The sequence below is a fragment of the Clytia hemisphaerica genome, unplaced genomic scaffold, assembly GCF_902728285.1.
Source record: "Clytia hemisphaerica strain Z4C2 unplaced genomic scaffold, Clytia hemisphaerica genome assembly, whole genome shotgun sequence".
In the NCBI taxonomy this organism is placed as follows: domain Eukaryota; kingdom Metazoa; phylum Cnidaria; class Hydrozoa; order Leptothecata; family Clytiidae; genus Clytia; species Clytia hemisphaerica.
This window is the reverse complement of record NW_027104138.1, coordinates 162,997-175,958: the sequence shown is the minus strand read 5'-3', so window position 1 is coordinate 175,958 and position 12,962 is coordinate 162,997. Positions and strand designations below refer to the sequence as shown.

Here is a 12,962-nt window from a genome sequence, read left to right as displayed (position 1 = left end):
TGACAATGATAGGAATCATAGGGAGACTTACCATAGACTTGTGTTTGACTTTGGCCTTCTTGTATTTCATTTTGTGTTTCACTCTCGGATTCTTCAGTTCTTTTCTTCGTTGACGTACCAAACCTTTGTTCTTCGACATCTGAAAGTGAAAAAAAAAATTGAAAATTTGTTGGAAAGATAGCTCAAAGTAGTATTATTTGAAAGGAAACTTTCGATTTTCTTAGCAAATGAAAATGTGTAGAAAAGTCCGACATAGACGTCTCATTATTCAAAATTCCAAGTGTTCTTTCTTTTCTGGTTTTTGTTAGTGGCCTAAAAGGTCATTGCTTTATTCTTTCAGGTACTGGGGAATTATTAAAAGTCTATGTGGTAATTATATTTCCTGTGTAACAACAAGAATATGATGTCCTTAGGCCTTGACATTGCTCAACAAGATTCCCATCGTTATGGAAGATTATGAGCGAAACGATGGTTATTAATGGGCAATTAGTTTTATTACAGTTGGATTTTAGCCAAGTTTTTCCCCAAGTGCATTCATCAGAAAGCATAATTTTTTAGCTTCCATAGTTCGTATACCCTAGTCTAAAAGTTCCAATTTAATTTCAATTTCAACAAAAAAGGCACTTCGTTGCTCAACCCAACGAGAAGGAAAAACTTTGGGATAAATGGATGATGGGATGAATTTTCGCGGAAATTAAATTCCTTGGAAGAGCGCATATCTGCAAAATTTTAAAATTTCGCGGATGAAGCCTTTTGAAATTTCCCCATGGTCTTTTTTTTAGCAGATGACACCAGAATTTTATCTCATTGAAGTAGACTGACGTGTTCCTAGATAAAACGGTACTCAAAATAATTTCCCAAAAGTTGACCTTTAGTTTTTTATCCTCGTGAGTCAGCAAAAAAAATCTTTCAAGAACTAATTGATGGTCATCCATTATCTATCCAGAAATAATGATTTCCATCCTACGCTTAGACCATAAAATTGTAGAGACCATTTGAGATTTTTTGCGGTTTTAGGAAAAAGTCATTAAGTTTTAATGTCGAAATTCGTAGCAGAGGTCTGCAAATTTTTTTAATGCATTCAATTAAGTTTTGAATTATTCTTAACCCTTCGAGCATCTTCCTATTTTTTTACTTAGGGAAGCATCTTCGGGGGGGGGGGGGGGTATCTAAGCCAAAAGTTAGAAAAAAGTAAGAGGGGGGTCCTTTTTCGGTATTTTCAAAGAATGATAGCGTCATCAATGAAGTCGACATTTTTATCAAAGATGCCAATTTATATTTCGTGCACACTTCAAAATTTCAAGTCGATTGGATAAATATTTCAAGAGTTATCAAAAAAATTCCTTTTTTGGGGAAGGGGGGGGGGCAAGATGCTCGAATGGTTAGGCGAACCAATGGCATACTTTTCCTATCTACTCGAGGTAGAGGAGGATTACCAGGGTTGTATCCCACTCACTCCATTGTCCCTCCCTTTTGGTTGCTAAGCATTAAACAAAGAGGAGGCATCAAAGACCATATCAAAATCATTTAGCCCCGAAGCTGATAGCTCTACTTTTGCGCTACGATCGAATCACAAATGTTACAGTACCGGCAAATGGACGAGATGTTAGAGAATCATATAGAGGCGGAAAGAATGTACTACATAATGATACCCCTCTGGAATAAAAAAAATTACTTTTTCGACAATCCCTACAATTCATGATATCATGTTCATATTCTTTAAAATATAAAGAACTTTAGGTGGGTGCCTTAAAAAATATTTCTTGAGTTTTGTAAAATGATAATAAACTGCAGCTAAATCATATATTTAACTGCATCGAAAACCGCAGAAAAAGGAGTACATACCTCATAAGTGATCATTCTTTTTCCATCTTCACCAAATCCGACGACCTCTTCTTCTTCATCTTCTCCGAGCGTCGCCATACCGCTGGAAGAATAACAAAACAATTCAACATACAGTTAACTAGTTTGGACCACAGATATCTTATATAAAACACTAGATAGATCTTTTCCTACCCTATTTGAAGAAAAAATTCGCTATCTTGAATGAAGTGACGTCACAATTTAACTTGCGAGATCCTTGAAATTTTGAAGTCATTGCAGTGTCAAAAAAAGTTTGAAAACCAAAATTTCAACTATGACCTTCTTCGGCAAAGATGGCGCATTATTTTGCTTCAACTGTCATTACTTGGGAAAAACAGAGTAGCTCTATCTAGCGTTTTATCTATGTTTAGACAGCTGACCTTGTCCCCTGCCTATTTTAATTGTTAAAGCAGGCAAACATTTGGCAGAAAGTTAGCGGTTAAGTCTTTTCTTGGAAAAGCAAGGTTGAAAGAGTTCAATAAATTGACGTCAAATGTGGGCAGTACATTGACTTTAATAGACTTTCTGCCACAGGGCCTTGAATTGATTTGCGATAAATCAAAGATTGTCTTTGAATTTAAGAAGAACTAAAAGTTACTTCTGTCAGAGATTCCAGACTATAATTTTAATACACCTATCAGCCTTTAGCGGCGTAGTCGGCTTTTAAGGGGATCTGTAATGAATTTTCAAAGAACTTTTGTTCTCGCTGCACAGCATTTTTAGGCTACAACTAAAGCAAACCAAGCAAATTCCCTAAAATAGCAATCGTTACCATAAGCTTACTCTGTACCAGAGTGGATCTCACGTTTATCGCATCGTAGTACACTCTGTGCGCATTATCTGTTTGATAAAAAAATTTTCCGTACGGAGAACTCTGCGATGAAGTATGATTTATAAATAACAAGACTATAATAACAGACCCTCTACGGCAATGAGTTTTGAAATTAGCTGTAGATACTGGGTCTTTGACAGACAACCCTAATCTCCGGTATATGAATTTGGCATCAGTACAAGTACCTTTGTTTTTTAGCTAGTTTCTTTCTTTCGATTTCAGTTTTGATTGAATTGTAATAATCGAGAGGATCAACCGCATTTTCTACGTCACTCTCATCACTCTCAAATTCTGGACCATTCTGAAAGCAAGAGGAAATAATTATTTTGAGGCATGAAAATAAAATAAATGTAATGGTTCTAATATCCAAGGCTTTTGTTGAATTTTGGGACAGAAAAGCCTCGAAGCAGAGGTGGAAAAACTGTATACACCCTTTATCAAAAATTCAAAATACTTTGTAAAGCTTTCTTGTTAGGCTTATAGGTAACCGTTGTTAGTGTTGAAATTACTGATGGAAGAAACTCATTTTAAGGTGTTGGTACTTTACCAAAGAATTCCAATACGACACTGAGAATTTTTAGAAAATTAAAATCAAGGGTTGTGCACCTTTGGTTGTTTTTTCTTGGTCTTTTTCTTCGATTTCTTGGTTGTTGAGTCGACCGAAGATATCTTCTTTGCAGTTTCAACCGTATTCTTTTTCATTGTTTTGCTCTTGGTGTTCTCTGGTGTCTTTTGTTCGTCCGCAGAATCACTTTCCACCTTCTCATCTTCGTCTGAAATCGAAAATACAAAACACTGATAGCAAAGGCTCAGAATACAAGAAAGGAAATTTAATTTTCATTCCCTACGCAATTGGTGAAAGACATCTTTTCTATCCTTACAGGGGTGAACAAAAATTTTCAGGGGGTAACCCGAGAAGAATTTCCACGGGGTCTAAAGCAACTTTTTTTCATTCTACCAGGGATTAAAAGGTTATGAAATTTCCAGGGGGTAAACTACTGACTTTCGTTCACTCTCCCTCACTTTAAGGCATGAAAAGAATTTTTCCAATGGCTCTTTCGCAAAGTTTGCCTTTTTCCAGGGGGCATTGAGACATTTCCAACAATCCTTTTTTGACTAACATAAGGTTTGCCCACCCCTGTTTGGAAATTTAATTGAACAACCCAATGAAGAACAGCTAAGGTTCAAGTCAACCAAGTCTAAGAAAGTCTAAGAAAGAAAAATTAATAAATTCTCTCAACCTGCACTTTCATCACTTTCATCATCGTCTTCTTCTTGTCCGACGCTTTCCAACAATCGTTCAAATTCCATCACCAGTTTCTGGTGTAATTCCTTCGTTTGGGAAAGCATCTAAAACAAATAGTGAATTAAATTCTTAAAATGTGTTATTTTTCGATTGAAATAGTACAAATATTGCACTTTGATCTTCATTTATGACAAAGAAAACCTGGATTATAAAGGACATATTGAAAGGTTTAAAAAGATTTTCCAACCTTTGGGAACCTTTTTACATACAGTATTAAGGTGTAATAATTCATTAAGAGGCTTCAAAAAATTCTTTTAACATGGATATGGATTACTAAGAATAAATGTTGAATAGCAATGGCCTTCCAGCTCATTACCTTAATTTAGGAGTTTCCCTTCATACCCATCTAAAGCCTAGTACACCAGTGGGGAAACTGAAGTAGTAGGAATTCAAAAGTACAAGACGAAGAAGAAGAAAAGTGATCACCTCTCTGTGTCTAAACAAGACATCAACAATAGGATGGCCTTTTAGTTCTTCGTGCTTTGCTTTCAATGCCAAATAGAATGAAATGTTCACCAAATAGCTAGAAAAAAGGTGGGATATTTTTCAGAGTATGACAAAAAAAAGAAAATGAATTCCATAATTAAGCATTTGCAATGTTCCATATAAGAAAATAGACCTTTTCATAAATTACGTCACGAACATCACTTGCCTCGTTTTGAAATTATTGCCAAGGTGATTAACTCCCAGCGGATTTTATTAAAACTATTCCTATTTATAACAAGTGATACTTTTATGGACCTACCTGGTTATGCATTTAACAAATATAATTGATATCTACGTGAGCATGACCGTTAAACAATCATTCAGAACACAAATAGTGACGATCTATCATAATTAGTCGTTTGTTTCTTATAAAAAAAACGTTTGGAAACCAAAATTTCATGCTCTTGAAGTAATCTTTCATATTCAAGACTTCGTGAGCAAAAAAAAACAACATCTATCTCATTAAAAAATTGAGTAATTTGGCTAATAACATTGATGTATGCTTATTAATAGTGATTCTTATAAATAAAGATGCGTTTTTTGAGCTGAAAAATATTTTTTTCACAAAAATCTGCTTGAGCCATCTTTTACCTACTTTCGTGTAAAAAAATCAGAAAAAAACAATGATCCAATATTTCACAAAGTCCAAAAAACCCTTTTTTTAGCTGTTTTTTGGCCCAAATTTGCCCAAAAACATTTTTTTTCAAAAATCGGGCTCCGTCACATTTGAGGGTTTAAAGTTATGCATCTTTGTGCAAAAAATCATAAAGAATGAAAGAGCCAATCTCGAGAAAAGCTAATACCTAAGTAATTGATAATGTGCTTATAAAGAAATATCGACTTTGGCCAGTTTTTCTATAAAAACACGCTAAGCAACCAAAATTTCATGTCTAAACACACATACTCTCTAAAAGTAAGCCCTCGTGAGCAAAAAAAGCATCCATCTCATAAAAAAATTGAGTAATTTGACTAAGAACATTGATGTATGCTTATTAATAGTTTTTTAGCCCTTTTTTGGCCCAAATTGGCCCAAAATTTTTTTTTTTCGAAAATCGGGCTCCGTCACATTTTGGCCACCACCATTTTGCACCTTTGTACCAAAAATCAAAAGATTCCTATGATTCAATCCTGAGAAAAGTTGGTAACAGACGAACGAACGAACGAACGGACGGACGAACAAACACAGGTTAATTTATAGGACCTCCACCGGGGTAGGTCCAAAAAAATCATGTAATGTCTAAAGAGACTTAATCACCATGGTAATTGTATGAATACTAGGCAAGTGATGTTCGTGACGTAATTTATGAAAAGGTCTATTGGTCATGGAAGTCGCAGGAGAAAAAATCAGTAGAAGGATTTTAAAAGTAACTTACTTCATCAGTAACTTGTGTCTTGTTTGAATGAACAGTTTGCACTGAAATAAGGAGAAGATCAATAAAATTATTGACAGGTATAGAAGAAAACATTTTAGAGCAAATTCATTTAACCTTACAACTTGCTTGCCATAACACAAATGTTCGTCTCACCTTTTCACTCATGGTGGATAAATCATCTTCTTCTGTTAGTTTCATCAAAGGATTGTAATATGTCTTCAATTCGTTCAACTTCAAAGAAAAACAAGGTAAAGTTTTCAAGAATCTCCGTTGTAGTTGTAGTTTGTAATTGAGAATTTTCATTGCAGATATATTTACACTAAAAAAACTCTGCTTCTCCGTTCACCACAAGGGATTATGCGAAGCTCAACATTTAGTGTTTTGAGCACTGTGGTGACAACAGTAGTCAATGCTTGCTTACCCAAGTCGCATTGATGAGTACTGTGGGAAGGACAAAACACGTGTCTGCAGATAAATACTTTGATTGAATAAATTGTTCAGTCGTAGAAAAACAGTGAAAAAATGCTTACACATTCTTGGTACTCATTTATAAGTGGCAAAAGATCTGGTGATTGCTTGTTCAAAAGCTAAAACAAGAAAATTATAGAGATATCATTTTGATATTTAGGATTTCAGAGAGAAATTTTTGAAATAATATAAGAAAATATAACAATGACACAAGATGTAACATCTCACTGAAGTGGTCAATAGTTAAAGGGACATAACAGTACTTGCGAAATTTGTAAACAAACTGTATGCAGCGAATACAAAATCAAAACAAATGTCACATGTCAAAATAAAAAATCAAACCAAATATGGCTAATTTTGATTGTTCAATTGTTTTACAAGTTTGTTTTGGACACGTGATTTTAATTGTTCTCTTTAATGACACGTGCTTCGCACAATTTTTACATTTTACTACTTTAATGTCCCTTTAAAGCTAAATATTAATTAAATTAATTGAGTGAATTTACGAAGAAAAATAGGTCTAATCACGTATTCTTACATACCTGTAGTTTTTCCTTTTTTGACATCTTTGAGAGATCTTTTTTAACAGTTGTCTTTTCTTCAGGCTGAAATATCAGAATCAAAATTATTGATCGGTTATTTAATAAAAAAAGATGTAGCTTCTCCTATATTATCTAACTCTCAGAATTACAATTCATATTGATTTCAAAATCTAAAAAGAATGTTCTCCTAGTTTGCAAAATCATTTGAATGATAAATCTATATTGCAAATATTACAATACTTTTCAATGAAATCCTTACCTTTTCATCATCTTTCTCATCCTAGCAAACAAAAGAGCAGAAAGTGAATACACTTCAGCAGTAGAATAAATTGGCTAAAAGGATTCAATCAGAATTCTCATTCACTATTTCTCGTTCAGAAGACCTGTGAAAAAAGTTCCTGGGAGGAATGAATCCATAACACTTGTGATCCATTGCAATTGTGATTCAAGGAGCTATGGTCAAGTGGTCAAGGGCATCAGCATTAAAAACCAGGGTTTCATGGTTCGAACCCCCCCTCCTTTCAGTGTCCCGCTAAGTTCATAGATATCCGAGCTGGCTTGCCATGGATTCCATGAAAACAATCGAAAGATTGCCTAAAAGTCTGTAAAAGTCCTAGATTACTGGGCTCTCCACGTAAAATATCCTCTCTTTTTACTTTAATATGTAACAACTAGAAAAGAAGAAACACACCTCTTGAACATTGAAGAAATCTTCCTCATCTAGTCGTGCAGCCATTCTCTTTTGCAATGTCATTGCTTCAACTTCTTCTTCCTGTGCTGCCAATTCACCTTCTTCATCACTTGCTTTAAAAAAAAGTCAAACATTTTCAAATCAATCAAGTCAACTTTTCTTTGTGGGCCAGTCTCCATGAGTTTGTGCTACAACTTTTGACATTCATGAAGTAATCTTTTATAGAATTTAAACATTAAAACTGTTGGCAAACGCCCAGTGTTTTTTGTGTGGTTCGGTATAAAAGATTACGCCATGAATATCAGGAATTGCTTCTTTTAGATTTAATCATTTTTTGCTCGGAGAAGATAAAAAAGTGACCTATACAAAAAATTGAGTTTATTTTTCAGCTGTCACATCAGAGATCAGACCAAGAATCTTATACCCTTTTAACCAATAATGAATCAACATTGATTGAAAAGAAGCCATCAGGGTATGGGATCCAGCGTTATTATGGAGACCAGCCATTATTTTATATACAACAAAATAATATTAAAAAATGTTCCTTGAATCCAAAAGTTTGTGAGGGTTCGAAATGTAGAGATTTCAAGTTTTTCCGCGAGACAAAGTGAGCATTTCAGTGACGAACGGTTGAACGTATATATACAGATATGTATACAGGTTAAGAGATCAAGCTGTATAAAAGTCAGGATAAGAACATTCGTGAACATTTTCAAAAAAAGCAACATGTATGTAAAATGTTAGCGAGTAACATGACTTAATAGCACATTTTTTAAATTAGAAATGTTGGCGAATGTTCAGTAAAGATGTTCTCCTCTATCCCAGCCTTTTATTGAGACAACATAATGTGAACATTTTTCTTTCTTACCATAAATATCAGCATCGTCAACATCAGTATGATAAAATTGTTTCTTGCTTTTGCCCCATGCTTGGTCACTTGGTATCCCTATAATCCATAAAGTGAAAGGAAGATTTAAAAAGGAATAGACTTTGTCTACTACTAAGATATTTAACAAAATAATTATACTGTTGATATTATAATTATATTGTTGACCATGGAGAAAATGCAATGTTGTCACTAAATAGCATCTTTCTAGCCGACTGACAAAAATTAAAAGATTGCAAACGACAAGAGACTGTTTGAAATTCGACCAAATTGACTTATAACATAACAATGCAAGTTTGGTAGAATTTTGATAATAAATAAAAACTTAACGTGCTTCAAGAAGATCTCCAGGTATTAAATAAGGTTTAAATATAAAAGTAATACACATAACGAAGTCTAAGATGAAGACAATCTTAAACACAGTAGACTATGAATTAAAAAGAGCAGTTCTAAAAGCTTGTTGAAAAACTTGAAAAGGAAGGGCCAGATTAAAACCTTTTTCCTCATCTTCATCTTCTTCGTCTCCACTTTCGTCATTTTCATCATCATTGGACTGTAAACACAAGTAGAATTATAGAATCCTATTAATATTATATGATATATATATGGAACTTTATGAAGATTCTCCACAAGATATTAAAAAAAATATATTATATTATAGTCTCATCATTTTTTGAAGTTTTCAGATTAGTTCAAGGTTTTTTACATGCAGCCCAGTCAAGAATGTCAAATAAAAAAGTGGTAGTGAAAGTCATTTTTGGCACTTTTGGAAGTCCGCTTTAATGTGAGCTTATAATGCCAATTTTGCTGCCAATAATGCTCTAAAGTTTTAGAAAAAAGCCTTGTAATGTCAAAACAACAATTTGTGATCAACAAAAAGGTTTTTGATGAGAAATCTCTTACCCCATCTTCATCATCATTTTCATCCTCTTCCTCTTCATTTTCATCTGTATCTGATTCCAACCCTAAAACTTCTTCAACCAAATCACTTTCATCTGATTCCTCCAAATCTTTATGATTGGGATCAAGATATATCTAAAGGCAATGAAACAGATAAATAGGCATAATGTTTTAAATGTTTATGAAATACCACTTAATCTGTTGTAAATTTGAAAAACAACAACATTTTCTAGCCATTTTCTTAGGGAAATAAAATAGAAAATAGTGGAAAGTGCACAATCAAAATTTGAGGTTAGCTTGTTCTTGTAGGGAACACTTCAAAAAGGGAAAGGGTTTTTCATTTACCTTGTCTTTATTGCGATGAAACTTGTCTACCTCATCATACATGAAATCTTCTGAATTCTAGATCAAGATAAAAAGCAATATGTATATAAATCCCTTTTGAGACCAAATGTCAATGATATTGGACATTCTAATGCAAAGCTCAAGCTCAACAATTGATGCTTTGAGAACTCTGGTGACAACAGCAGACTGTTTTTGCTTATCTGATCCTCTTTGATGAGTTCTAGGATCAAGGAAACACATGCTTGCCAATAGACTAAATTAATCAGAATTAATATGTATACATTAAATATTTGTTACTTACAGGGTCAGGAACATGTACTTTCTTCTCCTTTTTCTCTTCATTTCTAACAACCTTCTTCCTGGAAGATAAAAATTAATAAATCTAGTATATTGAAAGAAATTTTGAAAAATGTTAACTTTAAAATTTCATCCTAACAAGCTTACAACATTGAGGAGGACCCTCAACGGTAGGGTCCAACTAAAAATATTATACCTCTAAAGCCTGAACAGTGAGAGAGGAGAAGACCGGAAAGTTAATTAGGGCTCATAAGTAAGTTTTCTAAGTATACTTGAGCACAATCTTTTTCAGGAACTTCAAGTATTTTATGAATGCATATTATGTATTATGACTTTCTCGTACAGATTTAAGTTTCAAAATTTTTAAAGTAACTCACCTTTTTCTAACCATCCTGGCGTGCAAGATTAAATGTTATCTCTTAATTTTTTTCCTAAAGAAAAGGTGAAAATTTGACTTGATTTCGAGTTTTCCCTTAAAACCCTATAGTTTCCTTTTATCACTTCTTCACCATAATAAAATAAATTTTCTTCCATTTCAACATTTTCATTCAAACAAAAAGGACAGAAAATTAAAAAGGCTTGCATAAATGTCTAGTAGGAGTTACTGTTATTCCTATAGAAAACTGTAGTTATGTCAAATGAAGTAGAATTCAGCAATTTGATGTTGTTGCAATTACTCTTGTTTTTTTAAAGAATTCCATGTTACTATCATTTGACAGTTTTTACCTTTTGAAAAGCCAAATTTAAATGTAAAAGACCATCCTAAATTGTCAATTTTTGCTGACCTGAATTCACAGCACTCTCACTTCTTATCATAATGTGACAGTTAGTTATTTCAGAATTAAGAAAAACTTATATTTACAATTAATAAACAATTGGAATATAAATTTTTCTATAACATTATCGAATCACATACAATTCAATACATTTTTGTCTACCCGGTGCACCAAAAAAGTATCCTCTATACGATAAAATAAAAAAAGAATGAACAAAAAATATACCAAAGCCTGCAATATCTCGACAAACCTGTATACTTTTTTTGGTGCACCCGGTAGTTGATCATTCAAATTCTTCAAATTTCTCCAAATTGTATTATACTCTGATCTGTTTAATTCAACTAAATATAGCAGGCATTAGTTATTAAAATCTGTGGGTATATAAATTATTTTAAAAATCAAACTCTACAAATTTAAAAATATCATTCAGTGAGGTCATTGTAATATAGTTGGGGTCGGATTGGGTGTTGAATTTATCTAGCAGCAAAGGTTTTATTCCAGCTTTTTTTGCAGCTATAAAATCATTTTCTTTATCATCACCAATATGAACTATTTCTTCTGGTTGACAATTAGCATACTCCTTTAATAACTGTTGAAAAACCCTTGGATTTGGCTTACCAAGGCCTTTAGTTACTGGTGGAAAAATAACAAACTCCATATATTTCATTAAATCAAGACTTTTGAGTACATTTTCAAGCCTTTCATCAAAGTTTGATACAATGCCAAGCCTCATACCCTTAGCATGTAATTTATCAAGGACTTTATGAGTTTCATTGAATGGTTTCCAATATTTTGATGTTGAATACTCTCCATATAGTTGATCTGTTACGTTTTTCATTTCAATTTCAGTTAAATCGACACCACTTTTATAAAGTGTTTTGCCAATAACACCTTCCCAAAACGTTTTACATGTTTCTTTAGACTGACCATTTAAAGTATATTCTCCATAATAAATCTTATAGACTTCTTTGAAGTTATTGGTAACACATAATGATATTTCTTCAGTTTCTTCTTTTAAGTGAGGGTACATTTTCTTTGCTGCATGATAATAAGACATCCCAGGCGGTAATTTGGTAGTAAACAAAGTATTCATGGCATCAAAGGTTATCAATTTCACATTTTTGTACATGGCTTCTGATACTGAATCAACTTTAGGTTATAATAAAACAAGTGATACTTTAATGCATGGACCAACGGAGAAATCAATTCCATTTCTATTAATCATCCATTATTTCTTTACAGACATAATATAACTAGCCAATAGCAGAGGCCATGGTGTGCCTGCGCTCATAAAGGAATACCGAATTTGAGGAAGTGTTACACGAACATAGCCCTTGAATATAACCAGAGTCCCAGAGAGCATTTAATCAGACACTATAGCATAAACACCTTAGCAGTGTCTATCATTGAATACTGAAAACAAATAAACGACAAAGTCAACCACTAAGACACTAAAGTAGGGTAAAGTAAAAGAGCAGTTGAGAACTTATCTTCCAAGATCTTCCATGATCTTTATTCTCCAATTGTAGTTGTTCGAAAGAAATCAATTAAGCAGATTTGTACAAGTAATCTCATGGTTATGAGGGAAATTTGGGATAAATTTCCCGAGGTCAATTTTGAAATTTTTTGAAATTTCCTGAGTGCAACGAGGGAAATTTAAAACATTTCAAAATTTGACCGAGGGTAATTTATCCAGAATTTCACGAAAACAAGCATGGTTAATCTCATGGTTTGGGTTGAAATTCTAGCAATTCTGAAAGACGTCAATTTTACACTGGAAATCAATCTGAAACTTTAAAAAGAGGTCTGAAAAAAGTCATAGAAGCGCGATTCAAGTTTTAATTGAATAATATTCCATTTAATTAAGCCTTCGAAGTTAGTAAGAAATTTGAAAAAGGTGATGAATTTCCAAACGATGGAAATTTCACTTTCGCGGGAAATTACAAAATCTAGGAGGGAAATTACAAAAGCTAGAAGGGAAATTACAAGTTCGCGGGAAATTACAAATTAATAACGTAAGCTAAAACGTCAATCGAATTTCAATCAACCATGAGATTAAAGCACATATTTCAAAACAAAAGATTCACTCAACGATTTAAACAAATAACTCTATACAAAAGATTAAAACCTACAAAGGAAAATGAAACAAAAGACGAATATAAGCAAAGTTTGAGTTATCAAGTCAAAAACTGGGTTA

General features: G+C 33.1%; 2 protein-coding genes across 2 annotated transcripts in view; both read right to left on the bottom strand.

Moving 5' to 3' along the window:
• LOC136813686 (something about silencing protein 10-like) overlaps window positions 1-10,425 on the bottom strand; it is a 31,372-nt gene extending 20,947 nt beyond the window's left edge. Inside the window, exons 1-18 of the mRNA XM_067070182.1 lie at window positions 10,367-10,425; window positions 9,994-10,051; window positions 9,693-9,749; window positions 9,351-9,482; window positions 8,943-9,000; window positions 8,430-8,507; window positions 7,562-7,674; window positions 7,130-7,150; window positions 6,871-6,933; window positions 6,391-6,447; window positions 6,014-6,091; window positions 5,861-5,901; window positions 4,428-4,524; window positions 3,937-4,045; window positions 3,302-3,468; window positions 2,881-2,996; window positions 1,846-1,927; window positions 32-139 (exon numbers count right to left, since the gene is read on the bottom strand). Of these exons, the coding sequence (XP_066926283.1) occupies window positions 32-139; window positions 1,846-1,927; window positions 2,881-2,996; window positions 3,302-3,468; window positions 3,937-4,045; window positions 4,428-4,524; window positions 5,861-5,901; window positions 6,014-6,091; window positions 6,391-6,447; window positions 6,871-6,933; window positions 7,130-7,150; window positions 7,562-7,674; window positions 8,430-8,507; window positions 8,943-9,000; window positions 9,351-9,482; window positions 9,693-9,749; window positions 9,994-10,051; window positions 10,367-10,380 (1,449 nt within the window). The 5' untranslated portion in view covers window positions 10,381-10,425. The remainder of the gene's footprint in view (window positions 1-31; window positions 140-1,845; window positions 1,928-2,880; window positions 2,997-3,301; window positions 3,469-3,936; window positions 4,046-4,427; window positions 4,525-5,860; window positions 5,902-6,013; window positions 6,092-6,390; window positions 6,448-6,870; window positions 6,934-7,129; window positions 7,151-7,561; window positions 7,675-8,429; window positions 8,508-8,942; window positions 9,001-9,350; window positions 9,483-9,692; window positions 9,750-9,993; window positions 10,052-10,366) is intronic.
• Window positions 10,426-10,804: 379 nt separating this feature from the next.
• LOC136813684 (haloacid dehalogenase-like hydrolase domain-containing protein 3) lies at window positions 10,805-12,605 on the bottom strand. The gene has a single exon (XM_067070180.1). The coding sequence runs from the start codon at window positions 11,892-11,894 to the stop codon at window positions 11,157-11,159; it is 738 nt and encodes a 245-aa protein (XP_066926281.1). The 5' UTR covers window positions 11,895-12,605; the 3' UTR covers window positions 10,805-11,156.
• Between the last annotated feature and the right edge of the window lie 357 nt (window positions 12,606-12,962).